Below are 20,461 nucleotides of genomic sequence, written 5' to 3'. Positions count from 1 at the left end.
GATTAACAATGTTGTGATAGTTTCAGGTGAACAGTGAGGGGACTCATCCGTACAGATACATGTATCCGTTCTCCCCCAAACTCCCTTCTCATCCAGGCTGCTGCATAACATTGAGCAGAGTTCCAGGTGCTGTATATACAGTAGGTGATACTAATGGCTTTTTGTTGTCTTTAGGGCCTTTTCCGAATTGGGGCTGGGGCCTCCAAGTTAAAGAAGCTGAAAGCTGCTCTAGACTGTTCTACTTCTCACCTGGATGAGTTCTACTCTGACCCCCACGCTGTAGCAGGTGAGCTCCATGGAAGAAGGCGCCTCGAGGTGGTGGCACAGCATCAGCTGAACGTTCAAGATTAAGTTTAAGTAACAGATAAAACGGAAATGGTCTCCTTAATAGATTGAAATGACAAAACTCAAAAGTGTGCGTGCTTTCACTTACACATACATATCTTTTCTGTTCCTGTTTTGGGGGTTTTGTTTTATTTTCCTGATTATTAAGTAAAGGTGAAAGCAGCTTATAATCCAAATGTTTGGAGGCATGCTTGTATTCTCTTCCCTCCTTTTACCCCCAAATCTCTGTCTATGCTGAGAAATGATGCCTGTTAAGATGACTTTGAAGCTGATTTTACTTTCTATTAATCTCTCAATATATTTTACAAGGGACAGAAATTGTCTTGTGAATATTTCATCCTCTAACCACTCCTGCCAATTCATGATTTGTTCTATGTATCATGAGTGGTTATAATTGAGGTCATTTAAATTTGCAAAATAATGTATCCTGAGAGTCCCAGCCTTGCCCCTTGCCATACTCAAAGAGGGTGTTACTAATTTCAGGTGCTTTGAAGTCCTATTTACGGGAGCTGCCTGAACCTTTGATGACTTTTAATCTGTATGAAGAATGGACACAAGTTGCGAGGTAAGTGTAAAGAACACCAAGTTGTTTTTTTTCCTAATTGATTTACTTTTAACTGAAGGATAATTGCTTTACAAAATTGTGTTGGCTTCCGCCATACATCAACAGGAATCAGCTGTAGGTGTACATGTCCGCTCCCTCTTGACCCTCCCTCCCACCTCCTGCCCCATCTCACCCCACTAGGTTGTCACAGAGCGCCAGTTTGAGCTCCCTGAGTCATATAGCAAATTCCCACTGGCTATCTATTTTACATATGGTGCTGCTGCTGCTAAGTCACGTCAGTCGTGTCCAACTCCGTGCAACCCCATAGACGGCAGCCCACCAGGCTCCCCCATCCCTGGGATTCTCCAGGCAAGAACACTGGAGTGGGTTGCCATTTCCTTCTCCAATGCATGAAAGTGAAAAGTGAAAGCGAAGTCGCTCAGTCATGTCCGACTCTTAGCATCCCCACGGACTGCGGCCTACCAGGCTCCTCCATCCATGGGATTCTCTAGGCATGAGTAATGTAAAGAACAGTGAATTTTAAAAGTTAAAGAAAACAATGTAATACTCTGTCCTGCTTGTAAATCATCTTACTCTTGGGGACCACAAAACAACATTAAAATAAGGTATTTTGAGCTGTGTGGGAACTCAGCTGTGCAATAATATAATGTTGACATGATCAGTAACAATAGTTGATGCTTACTGAGCATTTACTGCATGCTAAGTACTGCACTAATCTTTATGCCCATGAATTCCTGCAGCCGATAATTAATAACATGAAAGGCAGAAATGGTTGTTATCCTCACTATTCACATGAGGAAATGGAGGCTTATGGAAGATCGGTGTCACTTAACTGACAGAGCTTGGAATCCATACCCAGAACTCTGCCCCGACACCTGAGTCCCTGTTGTTTATCTCTTCTCCTCCTACCCCGGCTTCTGTCTGTCCAGAAGTAGTTGGTTTTAGGCACGGCAGAACTCATTGCAAAAGTTCTAGAGGCTTCTCCCTGGCCGCCTCCTGGTCAACTTGTCCCTCCCAATTGACTCGGTTCCTCTCAGAATGCCCAATTCCTCACCTGTAAGGGGAGGGGAATATACCTCCCCTCCCCTCCCCTCCCCGCATCTTCAAATGCTCACCTGTTCCCATCAAACAAGCCGTGATTAGAAATAAGCCATGTATTCTGATGAGTCATTCATCATCAGTTGAACCAGGCATTTGGGCTTTTTTTTTAAGGTATTGACTTTTTTTTTTCTTTAAATATTTAGTTATTTTTTGTTACATCAGGTCTTAGTTGCAGTATGTGGGGTCTTAGTGCCCTGACTAGGGATCAAATCCATATCCCCTGCATTGGAAGGCAAATTATTAACCACTGGACCACCAGGGAAGTCCCTGAGCTTCTCTCTACAGCTATGGAGCAAGACGTTATTCCTGGTAGATAGTGAGGATTTTAAAGTAAGAGTGACCTCTTAGTCCAGTTGTGTCCTTGGAACCAGCAAGGGGCACTGCCTGCTCTGGGTACCCACATTTGTGGGGCTGGAGGAACCCACCGAGCAGTGTCAGGTCAGGGGTTCTGGAGTCTCGTGTTGGGTGGGCTCCTTCCCTCCTCCTAGGCCTTGAGTTTTCTCTCTGTCTGAGATTCCCAGACTCGTCCCTGTGAGGAAATAAGTGGTAAAAGAAGGAATCTATCTACTGGTGTGTGGACTCTGTACTTGAGAAATGTCATCCCCTCGCAGTGACACGTTCACTGGCCTCCAGGTGTCATTGTGTTTAACCCCTACCCACAGCTCTCCAGGCTGGTTCAGCTGTCCAGGAAGTTTTAAGTCTGAAGGTGTGTTGTGTGAGCAACTTCTAACGCCCTCTCCTGCTGGTGGGCAGAGTTGATTCTTGCCCTGCAGGCTCTGATCTAACCCTTTTTGGGTCTGTGAAAGCTCGCACGTTGAAACGCTGCAGCAGAAGAATTCCTGTAATTGCTTCAAAACAGAAAGGGCTTCTTGGCCCGGAGCCTTTGGGCAGTACTGAGCGCAGGGAGAGCCCCGGGGATTGGGGTGCTAGGAGCTTGGCCCGCTCATCTGCTGCTGGGCCACCCTTGGGACAAGAAACCTGAGCCCCGGACGCTGTACAGGAATATACACGTTGTCTAGACAGAATTTCCAGAATGCCTCCTGTGTGCCAAACATTGATCTAGGTGGTTTCTTATTGTTCTGTCTCTGAAAGCTCACAGTCACTTGGCAGAATTAACATTCTTATCCCCAGTTGGGCACTTCAGGAGATTGAGTCTTAATGAGGTTGACTAACTGCTCAGCGTATGTCAGTTAGTATTTGACTCCACATTTGTTTCTTTCCAAAATCTGTGCTAATTAAAAATTTTTTAAATTTAATTTCTTATTTTTTGGCTACACCACCTAGCATGTTTGATCCTAGTTCCCCAACCAAGAATCGATCTTGCACCACCACCCCCACCCCCACCCCATGCATTGGAAGCTCAGAGTCTTAACCACTGGACCACCAAGGAAGCCCCTTTAATTTTTTTTTTTAATCTTGGCTGTGCCACACAGCCTGCAGGATCTCAGTTCCCTGACCAGGGATTGAACCTGGGCCACGGCAGTGAAAAGTGCCGAATCCTAACCACTAGAAATTGCTGTGCTGTTTTCCAGCTGTGCTTTCTCTGTCAGTGGGGGCATCGCTGCTAATAGAGCAGATGAACACAGGTATTCCTAAAATGAGCATTCAGTTCAGTTCAGTCGCTCAGTCGTGTCCGACTCTCTGCGACCCCATGAATCACAGCACATCAGGCCTCCCTGTCCATCACCAACTCCCGGAGTTCACTCAGAGTCATGTCCATCGAGTCCGTGATGCCATCCAGCCATCTCATCCTCGGTCGTCCCCTTCTCCTCCTGCCCCCAATCCCTCCCAGCATCAGAGTCTTTTCCAGTGAGTCAACTCTTCGCATGAGGTGGCCAAAGTACTGGAGCTTCAGCTTTAGCATCATTCCTTCCAAAGAAATCCCAGGGCTGATCTCCTTCAGAATGGACTGGTTGAGTATTAATAAAGGTTATAAATAATTTTTTTTTCTCAGTGTACAGGATCAAGACAAAAAACTTCAGGATTTATGGAGAACATGTCAGAAGTTGCCACCACAAAATTTTGTTAACTTTAGGTATGTATGATCGGCATTCTGCAAATTAAGCCACCGAGCTGCAGTGAAGAGAGGTTTACTCCGCAGTGGAGAGGCCATTGGATTCAAGCATGTTTGGCACATCAAAAAAATGCTCTGGAGGGTAACTTGGGGTTGCTGGGAGTGGGGCTTGAGGTGTATTACTGTGATGCGTCTGTAGCACGGGTATCACGTCTGCCATCGATAGATACGTCTCCTGACCATTTCATCATTGCAACTGTTGGGAAAAACATTCTTGTGAAAAGTTTGATTGACAGTATGTTGGATTTGGAGTCCAAATTGTCCAATATCTAAAAGGCAAAAATTCAACAATAATTGTCCTTTCTGTAATGTGTTTCACATATGCTACATAATTTATTTTAAGCAGAGTACAAATCATCCTTCTCAATAAACCTTCAAGAAATGGAGATTATATATTAGTTTGTGGAATGGCTGTGTTTGTAGGAAAATTTGCCATGGAATAAATTTCTAGTATTTAACTTCAGTTTTCTCTTTGACTTAAAATGTAACTTTGAAGAAGCACAGAGAGAAGGGTAAAAAAGGTAGCCTGAAGTAATAAAGTCATTTAAAACCAAAGAAAACTTTGTAAGAAGATATGATCTGAAATGACAGATACTTTATTGGTGAAATTTCTGGTATGTCGCCTGACCTTTCATTTCAGTCTTAGATCCTGTCACTAAGCTAAAGCTAAATATTCTAATATTTAGCTAATATTTTAAAATCTAAATGTTTTAATATCTTAGCTATCAACTTTGCCTTATGAATGTGTTAAATTTATAATCCCTTATTTGATTCATGTAACACACCCAGCTTGTAATTGCAGGTACTCTTTGTTCAGTGTCTTATGGTGGAAACTAAATCACAGAGCTTGGTACTTTGGAATTTGAGCTTTTATTTTGTTTAACTTACTCATTTTAATTTTTACCAATTGTTTTTTGACTACGGAGGACATTTCCATGGTTCAAAATTCAAAGGTGTACAGTGGAAAAAATCTCTTTCCTCTTCTGTCTCTCAGCCACCTACTTCCTCTCCTGAGAAACAACCCGTGTTTTCAGTTTCTTGTATATCCTCTCAGCAAGAGTTGATAGATGTAGAATCAAATATATATACATATGTATATGTCTGCATACATATCTACAAACATTTCTGTCACACCTTTCACTTTTTTTTTAAACTAAAGGCAATGTATATTATGTACATCACTCTCCTCCTTGCCTTCTTTGCTATAATACACGTCCTGGAGGTTTGTCCATATCAGTGTGTAATAAATTTTTATGGCTACATAGTACTCTACTGTATGGATATGCTGTAATTTATTTAATCAGCCCCCTCTTGGTAAATAGTTGGGTTTGTTCTTAATTTTTTGCTTTTATAGTGCTATTCTTGTACCTGAGAGTATATGATAAATTGGATCCTTTCATAATTAGGGCCTAAAGTGTTCTCAGTTTCTTCTAAGCAATAAACCTATACTTGTATTTTTAAAATCATGTTTGTAAAAAAGAAACTATGTTCATATCAAGAATATATTGACCCCACTGTTAATCATACTGTAATCTATTTCAGGGTAGAGAGATAGGGCATAAAGGAAAAACAGATTAGAAATATATTGCACATAGAGATTGGATCATTGAGGTTTGCATTTGAGCTGTTTTCCCATTCCAAGCTCTGAACTATCTGTTCCCTGGAACAAAGAACATGTACTTATGGAGAATGAAATGGCAACCCACTCCAGTATTCTTGCCTAGAGAATTACGTGGACAGAGGAGCTTGGCGGGCTAGTCCATGGGGTCACAAAGAGTGGAACAATAAAGGTTACTTCAATAACCAAAAAAAAAAAAAAAACACTTAACCCAAGGCAGCTTCGGGTTAAGTCACACCCTGCAGTTAGCATCTGTGGGATCTGGGGCTGAGCAACCCCTGGGCAGGAAGGTACTGCTCCTCCAAGTATTTCAGAGGAGATGCTTTTCTTCTCTCGTTTGTTCCGTAGGTATTTAATCAAGTTCCTTGCGAAGCTTGCTCAGACCAGCGACATTAATAAAATGACCCCCAGCAACATTGCAATCGTGTTAGGCCCTAACTTGTTATGGGCCAAAAATGAAGGGTGAGTAACCGTTCCCTGTATCCTATTATCTAAGTTCTGCTTTCCACCTGATGGGAAGGGTAGGCATGAAATTCACTTCTGAAGTCGATCTTTCCCTTATAGCTGACTTTCTCAGACTTAACTGTGCGCTGGGTCCTGTCCCACACACTGGTCACACAAAGGTGTAAGAGACTTTGTCCCTGCCCTCCAAGGACCCCAGTTCTGGGCAGCCAGGCAGGTGAACGGCGATCGTGCAGTGATAAACTCCACACACACATCTGTGCATCATAGATGTTATGAAGGAGGAACACAGCTCGGGCTGAGTCATTCAGGAGGGGACGGCACTTGACTGATGATGGATGAGTGGTTTCCCATGGGTAGGACCTGAATGAGCTGTGCCACAGAGGGCACAAAAAGGCCCTGGTCTCTGTGTTTGGGGTTGGGGGGGTGGGGTGTGTCATGTGGTCTCATGTAACTTGAGCACAGGGGTCATGAGGCTATGGCTGAAATTTATAGAGCCACTTTATGAAGGGCCTCGTGCATCTTGCTGAGATGTTAGGAACTTATTTATGGGTCATGCTGGGAAGAGGGCATCAAGATTTCTCAGCAGAAGAATCACTTGAGCAAACTGCATTTAGAAAGATTATTTGTAGGCTCTGAGAATTTTAGATTGACTGGAAGAGAGGAATCTAAGAGGTCAGCTAGAAAGCGTCCAGGAAACCACTCCTGTTGACGTCTGCCACATAACCTTTTGAAGTCGGTGATCTGTCCTCATTTTTACAGATGAGGATGCTAAGGCTTAGAGAGGGCAAATAATTTGCTTATTGCACAGCAGGGAAGTGGTGGGGCCCACAGGATCTGTCCTTAGCTTTCAGTGCTTTTCCCTGCCTCCCCTCACTGCTCTTCAGCTTTGTAAAATCATGAATGGTTCAAGTTACCATTCAAAAAATATAAGGACTGTCTGAATCAAAATTCTTCTATCTTTAATTCATCCATTTCCTTGTGTTATGCCCACTCTTGTTTTGGAAAGTATTTATAAAATTATTTACAAAGATCCAATGTTACAAAGCAAAAGATAGGTGAATATAAAGGCTAACTACATAGTGTATCGTATCCTATAGCAAATAAATTCCAAGGTAGACCAAAGAGCTAAATATAAACAGTGATGCTGTAAACATAGCAAGTTTAAAAAAATTAAGTAACTAGACATAAATGCATCAGGTAAATATTTATTAGCTTTGAGCATATAATGTAAGAGTATTTTATAAGCATAAAAGCAGTTTAGGAAACAAATAGATAAAGTCAAAAAGCTCCTTAAATAAATGGCAATTCACAAATGGGGAAGGAGTTCCTCTAAAAATATCCAGATATATAAAAAGGTCTTGAAATCAATAGGTAAACAATACCTCCTCAAAAAGAAAAATTGGCCAAGAATACCAGTGAATCGTTCCTCCCCACTGCTAAGGTTCTAAGGCAGGAGAATCAGAATCCAGGTGAGTGGAAGGGAATATGAACGGGAGGGGAGGGTGATTTTCAGGCAGAATTTGGATTCAGATTCTAACTAATCTGGAATTTGAAAGGAGCTAGAACTTTCACGTGGCTGGAAATCAGAGCAAAAGTATTCTTCCCAGTGGAAAGACAGGTTCTAGTGATAAAAGGAGGGAGGAAGTAGGTTTGGGACTGTCGGATGTGGCATCCAGTCTGTCAGAGATCCAGTGTCCTTGTTTATATGAAAAACCTCAGAACAGTCCTGACGCTGTAAACATTAAGTACAGTGAAGAATCTGAGGCTCTGAGCATGGTTGGTGCCCAGTAAATGTCAGGCCATTGCATCCCGTCGGCTGTCCTGTGTTCTGACTCTGGGCTGGATGTGAGCTCCTTAATGGCAGGAACAACAATTCTTTATTTTCTTTCTTGTGAGCCCTGGCATTCAGTCACTGTCAACTTCTGAACACGCACCTTGGGACCAGTCCCCATCCGTATGTGACAACCTTAGTTAATATGTGTAAACGCAGAGCCCAGGTCTTCTGTGTGATAAGAGACACCCCGAAACACCGCATACGCTTGGCTGCATCATAGCCATGATCACCACTGTATATGTGATCCGGGGTCTTAGTGTGACTCCCGCAGGCAAGAGTACGGAGTGGGAAAATGCAGGCCTGTCCCCAGACAACTGAAAACCAGCATTCTGAGACATCACTGGTCACTGACTTACATCATACTTGTCAGCACAGACTAAGGAGTGACAGCCGAGTTAGGGTAATTTTTCTTCCTGGGTGATCACTGCCACACTCCTCGGCCAGAGCCTGGTGGATCTCATTTTTGCCTTTGTACTTAAATGTCTTATCCTTTCAATATAATTGAATTGCCCTGACTCAACCTGCAGAAATTGGAGGCTGCTCTGGGGAGATGGTTTAACTTTGTCAACTTCTTTTGCAGAACGCTTGCTGAGATGGCAGCTGCCACTTCCGTCCACGTGGTTGCAGTCATCGAACCCATCATCCAGCACGCCAACTGGTTCTTCCCTGAAGGTGACTGCCGCTCCGATTTCATTGACACACTGATACACAGCAGTAGTATAAACAATCTTTCTTTGTTGTTTATCTTTGAAGTTTTCATTGTGGTAAAATACACATAACATGAAATTACCGTTTAAAGTATACAATTCAGAGGGATTAACTGCATTCCCAGTGTTGTGCAACCATCATCATCTATTTCCAAAGCTTCTTCATCATTCCAAACTGAAACTGTCTGCCCACTGAACGATAAGTAGACATTATCTCTGCCCCTCAATCCCTGGTAACTGTTAATACTATCCTACTTTCTGTCTCTGGGAGCTGGTGATGGATAGGGAAGCCTGGCGTGCTACCGTCCTTGGGGTCACAAAGAGTCGGACATAGCTGAGCAACTGAACTTTCTGTCTCTGTGAATTTGCCTGTTCTGTGCATGTCCTATAAGTAGAATCATAGAGTGTTTAACCCTTTGTGTCTGGTCTATTTCATTTAGCATAACAGTTTCAAGGGTCATTCATCCATGTTGTAGCATGTGTCAGAATTTCATTCCGTTTAAAAAATCTGAATAATATTCCTTCTGTGTATAAACAGCATTTTGTTTATCTGTTAGCCGATTGGTGGGCATTTAGGCTGTTTGCACCTTTTTGACTATTAGTAATTGGCCGCTCTAAACATTGGTATACGAGTATCTGTTTAATTCCCAGATTTCAGTTATTTTGGGTACATATCCAGGAGGGGAATTGCTGAGCTATATGAGAATTCTATGTATAAACAATCTTTTTAAGGAAGCAAATGCATAAGTAATCCCATCACATTGCCTTTGCTTTTTCACGCTTCTTTTTTGTCCCTTGGCGTTCCTGTTTTCATGCAATGGTAACCGCACTGTTGGGTATTTCACTTTGTTTCACGGCACCCGGAGTCACCCACTCAGCCAGTGTATGTTGAGTACTCGCTAGGTGCATGTGTTTGCTCGTAAGACGTGCTGTCTTCCCTGGAGAAGGAGACCTGATCATCAGAGAAACTCTGACACACAACACATTTGAAGGAAGGTGGAGGGAGGATTTGACAGACTCAGGTGTTGAGCACGAAGGGCCAGGAATGGCTCGGTAGATGAGGTGGCGCTGACATGCAGGGATCCTCAGGGGTGCGGGGCCCCGTTTCGGGTACTGGCTGGGAGTCCAGCCCTCCTGCCCCAGCTTTGACCGGAGCGGCCCAGCTGGCACCCTCCGGAGTGTAAGCTCCTTGAAGCCTGGTCAAGCGCATCTCTTCTCCTCTGTCTTTGTTCTTCATGGGCATCTTTCTTCTCATCTGTCTCTTCCCCTGAGTTCCCGCCATCCAGAATCACACCCCGCTCACGTAAGCATGCATAGTGAATGTGTGATAGATGGGTGATAATTGGCATTCTGCCCAGGGTTTCCTTTTTTTTTTTTTTTGGAGGGGGTCAGTGTTTATTGAGGTATAATTTGCATAAATTAACAACTTATGCAAGACTGTACAATGTAATGATTTTTAACAAATATATCCAGTGTGTACCTACCACAACAATTATATAGACTATTTCCATCATTCCCGAGAGTTCTTTCGTGACCCTTTTCAGTCATTCCCTTCATTCAGCCTGTGGCCATCACTCATCTGCTTTCCATGTCTACACTCTGCCTTTTAAAATTTTTAAATAAGTTAGAGTATGGAGTGTAGTCTTTTGTATCTGGCTTCTTTCATTTAGCATCGTGCTTTTCAATAAATTCATTCGCTCAGTCATGTCTGACTCTTTGCGACCCCACGGACTGCAGCACCCCAGGCTCCCTGATCATGCTTTTGAGAGCCAAGATTTCTTTTGAGAAAACGAGTCTTCAGAACCTGCTATAGACAGTATGAAGTTGATGCCACTCTTTTTATCTACTTACTATCAAGCTGTACATATCTTAGTTTTTTCTACTTCCAATAAGTAGTCATCCATGCTCAGTATCCTCTTCCATATTCCATGATTTTTTTTTTTTTAAGAAAAGAAAAAGCAGGGGAATTGTGTAACTTGGATTCTGAATCATACCCCTCCCCTAGCTCTAGTTTTCTTAACTTACCCTCCGCCTTGGTTTGGTAAACTCTGCTTAAGAAGATGAGATGCCTGGGGCTTTCACTTGTGAAATAGTGAGGGCTCGCGGATGAAAGAAGGAGTCTCCTAGCCCAGTGGGGTGTCCCTCCAGCTCCCTTGACCTCTGTGCACTGTGTCTCATGCACACGTTTCTTTTTCTTCCGGCAGAGGTGGAATTTAATGTGTCAGAAGCGTTTGTACCTCTCACCACCCCAAATTCCAATCACTCATCCCACACTGGAAATGACCCGGTCGACTCGGGGACCCTGGAGAGGAAGCGGCCTGCCAGCATGGCGGTGATGGAGGGGGACCTGGTGAAGAAGGAGAGGTGCGTTCAGAGCTGTGGATCTTCACGGTAGTGGGAGCTGGCACAGGGGAGAGGTGGTGGACCCGTGGTCCCTGGTCCTGCCTCAGTGGACCAGCGACTCAGTGTGCACCCAGGCCTGTTAGAGTCTAGACAGTTTCAGGAGCTCGGCTCTAGTTCATTGCAAACATTAATCTGCCTCCAGAGTAGGTGTGTAGCCGCCAGTTAACATTCATATCTGATGCATCCAAGCTTTGCTTGGTGGTCTGTGATGAGCCCTACACAGTAGCATCGCACACATGTTACGAATTCACCTAAATGTACTTGATTGGAGAAAAAGAAAAAAAAAGAGTTAAATATTGAGGATGTCTGTCCAGGAGTGAATGTGAGAACAACCCACCTCTCCTGGTGATCTGTGTGAGTTGGTGTCTAAAGACACACGTTTTTAGTATAACTTGGTTCCTCGTTGGATGCCAACCATAGCAGCCTCAGTTTTTGCCAGTTCTGGAAGAAAAAAAAACTGTGTTGGACTTCTCCTTGGGTGATCTGTGGGGTTTTCAAAGTTATTAAGACTATTTGTGATTTCTGCCTTCAGATGCCAATCTGTCCAACATGTATGCTGAAATGCTACTGTGTTTACTAGTAACGCTGAGTTAGGAGTCGCATGCTTTTCTCATGTACATGCAAAAATCTTACTAGAAATAGTTTTACATTAAAACTAAACAACAAGCTCTTATTCTAACTGCCCGCTCTTAAAGTGAGGTCTGTTTTTTTGTTTTGCCTTTTTGTTGTTTGTTTGTTTTTAAAACCCATGGCAAAGGGAAAGGCTTTACTTTTCTGTTCTGTCACTCTGGAGGCCACATTTATTATGTGCAGAAGCTTCACTCCTCTGAACCCACATTCACACATGCAGAAGAGCTTCCTGATGACAAACTGTCCATCACAGAATTAGCCTTTGTGTATCTGAAGTTACCGAATGCAGTGTTAGGGTCTAGTTAGTACATGATAAACAGTTCCCAGCCATCTTCCTGGATGGATCCTCCCCACCGGCTGACCCAGTAACCACAGGCTCAGGCAGCCATGTACCTTTTTAATCTTTTGAACTGGCCAAAAGGGTTAAAATTCACACACCAGTGGCTTCAGTAAAAAGTGAATCTTCCTTCTAACCTGTCCTCCAACCACCATCTCCTTTCCCAGAGCAACTGTTTTTCCAGTTCTACACATCCTTTCAGACACATTCTTTGCATATTTACCATTATTTCTGGGCTTCCCTGGTGGCTTAGACATAAAGAATCTGCCTGCCAACGCAAAAGACGCAGGAGATGTGGTTTGATCCCTGCGTCAGAAAGATCCCTTGGAGTAGGAAATGGCAACCCACTCCAGTGTGGAGAATCCCGGGCACAGACGAACCTGGTGGGCTACAGTCCATGGGGTTGCAAAAGAGTCGGACATGACTTAGCAACTAACCAACAAGCAACACGTCCTTTTGGATGTATTCTTTGCATACGCATAGACCAAAGTTTCTACATCTCAGCTTAAGAGGTGACGTAAGGCTGTCTTACTTTGCTGCTGGTGGCACTTCTGCACTCAGCTTCCACCTTGATGCCGAAACACACAGATTCCAGGTGATGGCCTTGTGGAAATCAACTATGGAAATAAACACGCTGTCATGATGGCACTCACTCAGGATGAGGCCTGCGTGTTTGCTTTCAACTGCTCACACCCACTTTAAGAAAGGGCGCTGGTCAGTACCAGGTCCAGATTTAAAGCCCTGTTACTCCGTGCCTGGGTAACAGGAGTGACCATCTGTCTGGTCCTTGCCGCTCCATTGCATGCTGGGCGACTCGGGTGGCTGTCTCCGCGTGTGGGGTGTAACGCGCGGGGACCGATGGGCTTCCGTGTCAGTGGTCGGCTCGCATGGTGTGTTGTTCACTGTTTCTTCTCTCTGTGTAGCTTTGGTGTGAAGCTTATGGACTTCCAGGCCCACCGGCGGGGTGGCACCCTAAATAGAAAGCACGTATCCCCTGCTTTCCAGCCGCCACTCCCGCCCACAGATGGCAGCACCTTGGCTCCAGCGGGCCCAGAGCCCCCTCCCCAGAGCTCTAGGGCCGAGAGCAGCACAGGGGGTGGGACTGGCCCCTCCTCTGCGGGCATTCTGGAGCAGGGGCCCAGCCCGGGCGACAGCAGGTAAGGAGGCCAGCTTCTGCTGGCAGTGGGTGCCAGACACCCCAGCCTTCTTGCAGGTGCTGGCCTGTGGGCATGGCCTCCATGCCCCAAGGATCACTTGGCACGGCATGAACCATCTTTGCCTTCCCTCCTCCTCTTGGCAAAGGATGGAAAAATCAGACTGCAAACTGCTTGCTTCCTTTCCTGTTTTCAAAAGAAAGCAACATTTGTTTGCATTCTTTACCAAACTGCTTTAGGGTTGGGAAGCTAGACGCCAATAAGTGTCTCACAGTCATAAGCCTCTCTTACCTGTTTGACGTGTACTCGTTCACGTGGCATTTGCTTGTTGTCATCCAGAATGCTGACTAGTAAATGTTGGAATGTAACAAGTTAGTAAGATAATTATATTCCTCGCATTCCTTCACTCATCCATTCATCCATCCGTCCAATGTACTGCATAACTGAGTACTGAGTAATATGTGCTGGCCACTATACTGAGCATCCCCCAGCCCCCTGACTTTAAGTCTTGTAGAGGAAGTGATATACTCCTCTGAGTATAAAGTAGAAAATGATGGTAGATTTTCTTTGGAGGCTCTTTTGTTACTTCACCTTTTGATTAGCCACCTGGAGCGGAGTGTGAATTTATAGCAGCTTTAAGGAAAAATACCTTTGACCTGGAGACCTTTATTGAATTGGCGTGAATTCAGTTCTCCACTCTGACCTGGGCAGATGACCACAAGAGGCCACTTGAGGTGGTATGTTGGGTGGTTCAGAGCTGGCGGCTGCTATAAAAGATGAGCCCCTCTTGTACATGCTAACATTTTTATTGCATTTGGTCTACCTCGGCCACCTATAAAGCACTGAACAGTCATATATCAAGTAAAACAAAACAAGGATGGCCTGTGGATCGTGCACTTTTTTCCTGCCCAGAGGTGACTTTACCTTGGGGGAGCTCCCTCAGGTCTTCTCCTTTGGCGGGGAGAGACTGTTTGTCATGTGCAAAGCGTAACGAGATGAGAATTTCATTAAATACTCATATCTGAACTCTGAGGGCTCTGTGCATTCCGACATTCCTTTCTACCACCATAATTGAAGGAAATGTACTTTCTAGTTAAACATAACTAAGGCTTCAAACACACATTGTAAGCTCCACCTTGGCCTGTCCGTAACTGCTGCCACACAGGTATTCATTTGGGCCTAAATCTTTTGCTTGGAGAAAAAGTCTTAGCAGACTCACACATTTTCCTTTACCTGAAGCATTCAATTTGTTTTAATCAGGCAAAATATTTTATTTAAGACAGAAATTAGTCTTCACCGCAGAAGGACAAATCGGATCTCCATCATCAATTTGCTGTTTGTTTTTTGTGCTCTGTGGGTATCTTGGGGTACATCTCATCAGTGGCATTTACCTTGACAAAAAGGTTCAGTATACAAAGTTCTGAGCCAGGGATTAGTGGAACCTCAGGTCTGATCTCTACGCCACTGTTAACCCACCCTGGACCTTGAGTAATCATTTAGCCTCTCAGAGTTTCTCTTCCCTGCAGGCCAAATTGTTGATAATATTTGAGCACTTGATCATTTAGTGTAGCATTAGCGTTTTGCTACTGCATTTGCTTAGTTTTGTCCAAAGTGTATGTCAAAATGGCATTATTTTGAAGTCCAAAAACCCTTTCATGTCTTTAAATGTTGCCCAATTTAAGTACAGGCTCATTAGAACTTGAAATTTCTTATCGATTGCTGCAAAATGGCCTCTCGTGATTTTTAAGTGACAGAGTAGTTGGAAGACCATCTGGTGTCATGAATCTCAAAATCTGTGGTCCTGGCTGGCACCAAATAGATACCAGCTTCAGAGACCCCAAGTGAGCTATTTAAAAATTCAGACCACCTCCTTGCCTGCTATGGGGAAAACTAGTGGGAATCCCATACTTTACAGCATGTTTAGCTTTTCTAGCTGGGAATGCTTGACATCTAACGTGGCTTCTGCTCCCCGTAGTCCTCCAAAGCCCAAGGACTCTGCGGCTGCCCCCGCGCCCGGGAGGAACAGCAGTCAGGCGGCCCCCGGCCCAAGCCAGGCCCAGGCAGCTGCCGGCTCCCATCAGCTCTCTGTGGGCCCCGCGCACAATTCCGCCGGCCCGAGCCCTCACACCGTGCGCCGAGGTGAGTCCCCGCCGCCTTCACTCGTGCCCTTGGGGAGGGACACGCACACCTCCCTGGGTCAGCGTAGTGGTCAGACTGAGAAGCTCTCCGGCTGATGGTTCCACATCTGTTGTAAAGTGGCAAGCAGAAATATCAGTCGTTAAGGGGAAGAATCCTTAAGGGAAGTGGAAAAATGGGGAGCAGGCGAGCAGACCTTTCAGAATATGTTTGAGCTACCAAGCCTGAGAGACAGTCGTTTCTCCAGAAATGCTCCCCGTTTCCCAGGAACCTGGTATTCCAAGCCCTCGCTCTGTTTTCAGAACCACAGCCTCTGCCCTAGTCAGGCTTCCTGGGCCTGGAGCCCCCAGGCTCTCTGGACTGGGCTCTGGGCCTCTGGGTCCCCATTCCCGTGTAATCTGACCTGCTCCCGCCTGTGCCGCTGTGGTCCTCACCCCCGCAGGCAGGGACATGGCTTTTTTTTTTTTTTTTTTTAATGAAAAGTTCTTTAAATTATGTAGTGCTTTACTGTTTTTCAAAAGTTTTGCACACGTGATTTCATATAATCCCATAATAACGCCCCCTTTTCTCCGTACCCCTTTCTTGCCCCTGCCCGCATCCCTCTCCCTAGTGGTAACCACTGGTTTGTTCTGTGTATCTTTGAGTCTGCTGCTTTTTGTTCTATTCACCACTCCGTTGCATCTTAGATTCCATGTAGAAGAGATACCATACAGGATTTGTCTTTCTGACCTGTTTTGCTCAGCATAATGCCCGTCAGGACGGGGATGGCTTTAAGCCATAAAGCTGAGTGCGTCATCCTGGCTGGAACTCTCCATACCTTCCATGCAGACCTCCCACCAGGCACCCTGCATGGCCTGGCCATGTGGTCTAGGTTGGCCCCTCTGAGCCCAGCTCTTCCCCTGTCCCCTTACTGACTTCAGCCTCACTGGTCCACTCTCCGTTCCTCAGATGCACTAAGCTTATTCCCTCTTTAGAGCTTCTGCACATGTGTTCTCTTCCAGAACATTCTGCCCCACATCTTCACATGGTTCCTTCTTTTTTATTTTATTGGGGTAGGAGCACATGAGATCTACCCTCTTAAATATTTGTGTATAATAGATAGTACTGCACTCTTCAGTGCATAATATAATCCTGTACTGTAGGCACAGTGATATACAAGAGATCTCCAGAAGCTACCTAACATGATTGATATCTTATGCCTGTTGAATACCAGCTCTCCATCACTCCCCATCTTTACTCCTGCCCCCAGACCCTGGCAAATCCCATCGCACTCCTGGTTCCAAGAGTTTGACTATTCTTTTTTTTTTTTTTACTTTACAATACTGTATTGGTTTTGCCATACATTGACATGAATCCACCACGGGTGTATACGAGCTCCCAATCCTGAATCCCCCTCCCACCTCCCACCCCATATCATCTCTCTGGATCATCCCCATGCACCAGCCCCAAGCATCCTGTATCCTGTATTGAACATAGACTGGCACTTCATTTCTTACATGATAGTATACCTGTTTCAATGCCATTCTCCCAAATCATCCCACCCTCTCCCTCTCCCTCAGAGTCCAAAAGTCCGTTCTATACATCTGTGTCTCTTTTGCTGTCTCGCATACAGGGTCATCATTACCATCATTCTAAATTCCGTATATATGTGTCAGTATACCTTATTGGTGTTTTTCTTTCTGGCTTACTTCACTCTGTATAATCGGCTCGAGTTTCATCCATCTCATTAGAACTGATTCAAATGTATTCTTTTTAATGGCTGAGTAATACTCCATTGTGTATATGTACCACAGCTTTCTTATTCTTGATACCTCATGTAAGTGGAATCAGAATCTGTCCTGTGATTAGCTTGTTTCACTTCACATCATGTCTTTAAGGCTCATCTGTGTTGTTATATGTGACAGAATTTCCTACTTTTTGAGGCTAAATAATATTCCGTTTTATGTATATACCAACTTTTAAAAATCCAGTCATCCCTTCTCAGTGTAGTAGGAAAAAAATTTGGAAGTAAGTTTTGATGCATAGAAGTATAGAAGATGCAGTGAAGTATGGAAGATCCATATCCAATATACTGAGTACTAAATTTAAAAAATCAGGAGCCTCTTAAAGGGCTGATATCCTGTTCATCATAAAATTGAGATAAAAATTAATTGTGCTAAGAAATACCTTTTCACCTACTCAGTAAAAATGACCTTTTTTCTTTAAAGAAAAAAAGAATCCAGTTATCCATCAATGGGCAATAGATTGTTTCCACATCCTGGCTATTGTGAATCATGCTTCAGTGGACATGGATGTACAAACAGTCTCTTCAAAATCCTGATTTCAGTTCTCTCAGAAGTGAGATTCTTGAATCAATGTGGTAGTTTTATTATTAATTTTTTTAGGAGACTCCATTCTGTTTTCCATAATGGCTATACCTATCTACATTCCCACCAATAATGTATAAGAGTTCCAGTTTTTCCATATTCTCACCAATGCTTGCTGTCTCTTGTTTTTTGATATCAGCCATTCTAACAGGTGTGAGGTAATATGTCGTTTTGGTATTGATTTGCATTTTCCTGATTGTTACAATGTCGAGCACCTTTTCATATGTCTTTTGGCCATTTTTATGTCATCTTTAGAGAAATGCCTATTCAAGTCTTGAGTCTATTTTAAAATCAGGTTATTACTTATATTGCTGTTGAGTTGTAGGAGTTCTTTGTATATCTGGGGAATTAACACCTTTGCAGATGCATGATTTTGAAATTTTTCTCCCATTCTGTAAGTCGCCTTTTCATTCTGTCAGCTGTTTCTTTGGTTGCTTTACCAAAGCTTAGTAGTTTGATATAATCCCACACATCTACTTTTGCTTTTGTTGCCTATGCATTTGATGTCATATCCATGAAACCACTGCCGACACCAGTGTTATGAAGCTTTCCCCTTGTGTTTTCTTCAAAGAGTTTTACAGTTTCAGGTCTTGCATTTAAGTCTTCGATCCATTTTGAGTTGACCTCTGTGTTTCGTGTAAGATAAGGGTGCCATTTTGTTCTTTCACCTGTGAATCTCCAGTTTTGCCAGCATCGTCTGTTGAAAAAACTATCCTTTTTGCACTGTGTATTCTTGGTACCCTGTTGAAGATCAGTTGGCGGTACAGATACAGAGTTACTTCTGTGCTGTCTGTTCCCTCCATGCTTCAGGCCTCAGCTCAAAGACCTCCCCAGTGACCCCTCGCTAGCCAGCCAGTCTGAGCTGAGGACCACCGCTCACACAAGCCATTCTCTTATCACACCACTCTGTTTCTTTCAGAGCCTTTTTCTCCGTCTGGAATTCTTTAATTTGTCTTTTAACGTATTGCTAGTCTCCCCTCGTAACTCACAGAACTGGGATCTGGCCTGTCTCACGCACTCCTATATTCCTAGTCCTGGTCCCGTGCCTGTTACAGAGAGGATACTGAAATATGTATGGTCTGGGAGTTAGAGAAGCTTGAACGATTCAGATCTTGGGATGATTTTGCTCTCCTCCCACCATCTGGGACATTTGGCAATGTCTGGAGACTTCTTGCTTGTCACAACCAGGGAGGGGAGCTGTATTGGCATCTAGTGTGTGGAGGACCAAGATGCTGATAAACATCCTACCATGTGCGAGACAGCCCCCCGCAACACAGAACCATTTAGCTCCACATGTCGGTAATGCTGAGGCTGAGAAACTCTGGTCTACAAAGAGACACGGTTCACTGAAAATGTTTCTAAAGTCAATTAAATTCCATGTGAACCAGGGCGCTCTATGTCTTAATTCCAAACTGCATTTACTGGAGTATGGATGATCTTCAATATAAAATGACATATATATTTTTTAATATTAAATTTGATATAACTTTAGACTTAAAGGAGAGTTCCAGAGATAGTGTAGAACATGTGCACATAGTCGTCACTGAACCTCTCTTAAATTTTTATATTTTTATAGAACAACTATAGGCATCAGGAAATAACACTGAAACGGTCTTATTAGCTAAACTTCAGGCTTTGACCACATTTCCCCAGTTTTTCCAGTAAAGTTCTCTTTCTGTCCCAGTATCAATCCAGAATCCCACATTGCCGTTATTTTTTTAAGGTGTACAGTGTGATGATTTAATACATATATACGCTGTGAAGTTATTACCACAATCACAAGAGATTACTATCCAAGATATATAAGAAACTCATACAGTTCAATAGCAAAACGGAATATCCCATTTAAAAATGGGCAAAGAGTATATTTCTGGGTTCATTTTCTTGTATTATCATCTCTGTAACCAGGACTGGGGAAACAGAATAAATAACTGTTTTGCTATTAAAAAACCTTACAGAGGCTCTCCTGTAAGCCACCGTCATCTTTGTCTGCGTCCTAACTGATGCTCGAGGGAAGTTAGGTCTTTTCTTCCTGGATTCCAGGTATAGCCCTGGAATCGAGGTTGAGATTCCTTCATAGCCCCTTCAGGAGTTTTTCCTGCATCATAGATCTCAGGTTTCCTCACAAGAAGAGTCTGAGCCTTTGCGCACTGTCCACCTACCCTGTCTCAGCCTCCCAGCACCTGCATGGTGGGCTTAGACGAGGCCTGCCTTCCTCCCAGCCTGGCCTCCACGGTGGACTTGGACCTTGTCATGCTGCTGTCATGCTTTCTCTCCTGATTCCCTCTACACCCTTAAATGTCAGGAATGATCTTTTATTCAGCATGAATTTGTAGTTAATATTGTTTGGAACAGAATGCTGGAAATTTTTCTTTTTAAGTTGCTTATGATAACCAGAGTGCAGCTAATGTTCCAGATTCCTTTGTCAGTGGGTTGGTTGTTTCTTATGGGAAAAGGTCTTCCTATTTCCAAGGTCAAAAGTTCTATCAGGCCAGCAGAGCAGACTTTATTCCTTTTTTATTCCTGAATTCTGGACCTTATGAGCAGGGAGCCAAGCAGTGTAGGAAGGAAGAAGAGAGAGAAAAAGAGTCCAAGGAGGCCACAGGACATGGTGTGAGCCTCTGCTCTGCTCTGCTCTGCTCTGTACTGGCTGTGTGAACTTTTACAAACACTTGACCTCTCTGAGCCTCGGTTTTCTGCACATGAAATGGATATGATAATGCCTG

The 20,461-nt window shown here is 43.9% G+C and overlaps 1 protein-coding gene across 5 annotated transcripts in view; it reads left to right on the top strand.

Annotated features, from left to right (window-relative positions):
• The window catches only part of ARHGAP17 (Rho GTPase activating protein 17), a 96,438-nt gene that overhangs the window by 64,474 nt on the left and 11,503 nt on the right, over window positions 1-20,461 (top strand). For 4 of the 5 annotated variants that reach the window (XR_001917259.1, XM_018040524.1, XM_018040526.1 and 1 more), the window contains exons 11-18: window positions 175-286; window positions 829-910; window positions 3,966-4,046; window positions 6,052-6,165; window positions 8,583-8,674; window positions 10,914-11,073; window positions 13,003-13,236; window positions 15,209-15,372. Coding sequence is in view for 4 of the 5 variants with exons in the window: in XM_018040524.1 (XP_017896013.1) it covers window positions 175-286; window positions 829-910; window positions 3,966-4,046; window positions 6,052-6,165; window positions 8,583-8,674; window positions 10,914-11,073; window positions 13,003-13,236; window positions 15,209-15,372 (1,039 nt within the window). In the remaining variant the exon portion in view is untranslated. The remainder of the gene's footprint in view (window positions 1-174; window positions 287-828; window positions 911-3,965; window positions 4,047-6,051; window positions 6,166-8,582; window positions 8,675-10,913; window positions 11,074-13,002; window positions 13,237-15,208; window positions 15,373-20,461) is intronic. The other variant, XM_018040527.1, reaches the window with a different exon arrangement.

The sequence above is a fragment of the Capra hircus genome, chromosome 25, assembly GCF_001704415.2.
Source record: "Capra hircus breed San Clemente chromosome 25, ASM170441v1, whole genome shotgun sequence".
Taxonomy (NCBI): Eukaryota; Metazoa; Chordata; class Mammalia; order Artiodactyla; family Bovidae; genus Capra; species Capra hircus.
Note: the sequence above shows the minus strand (reverse complement) of the source record. Positions and strands in the feature narration are given on the sequence as shown.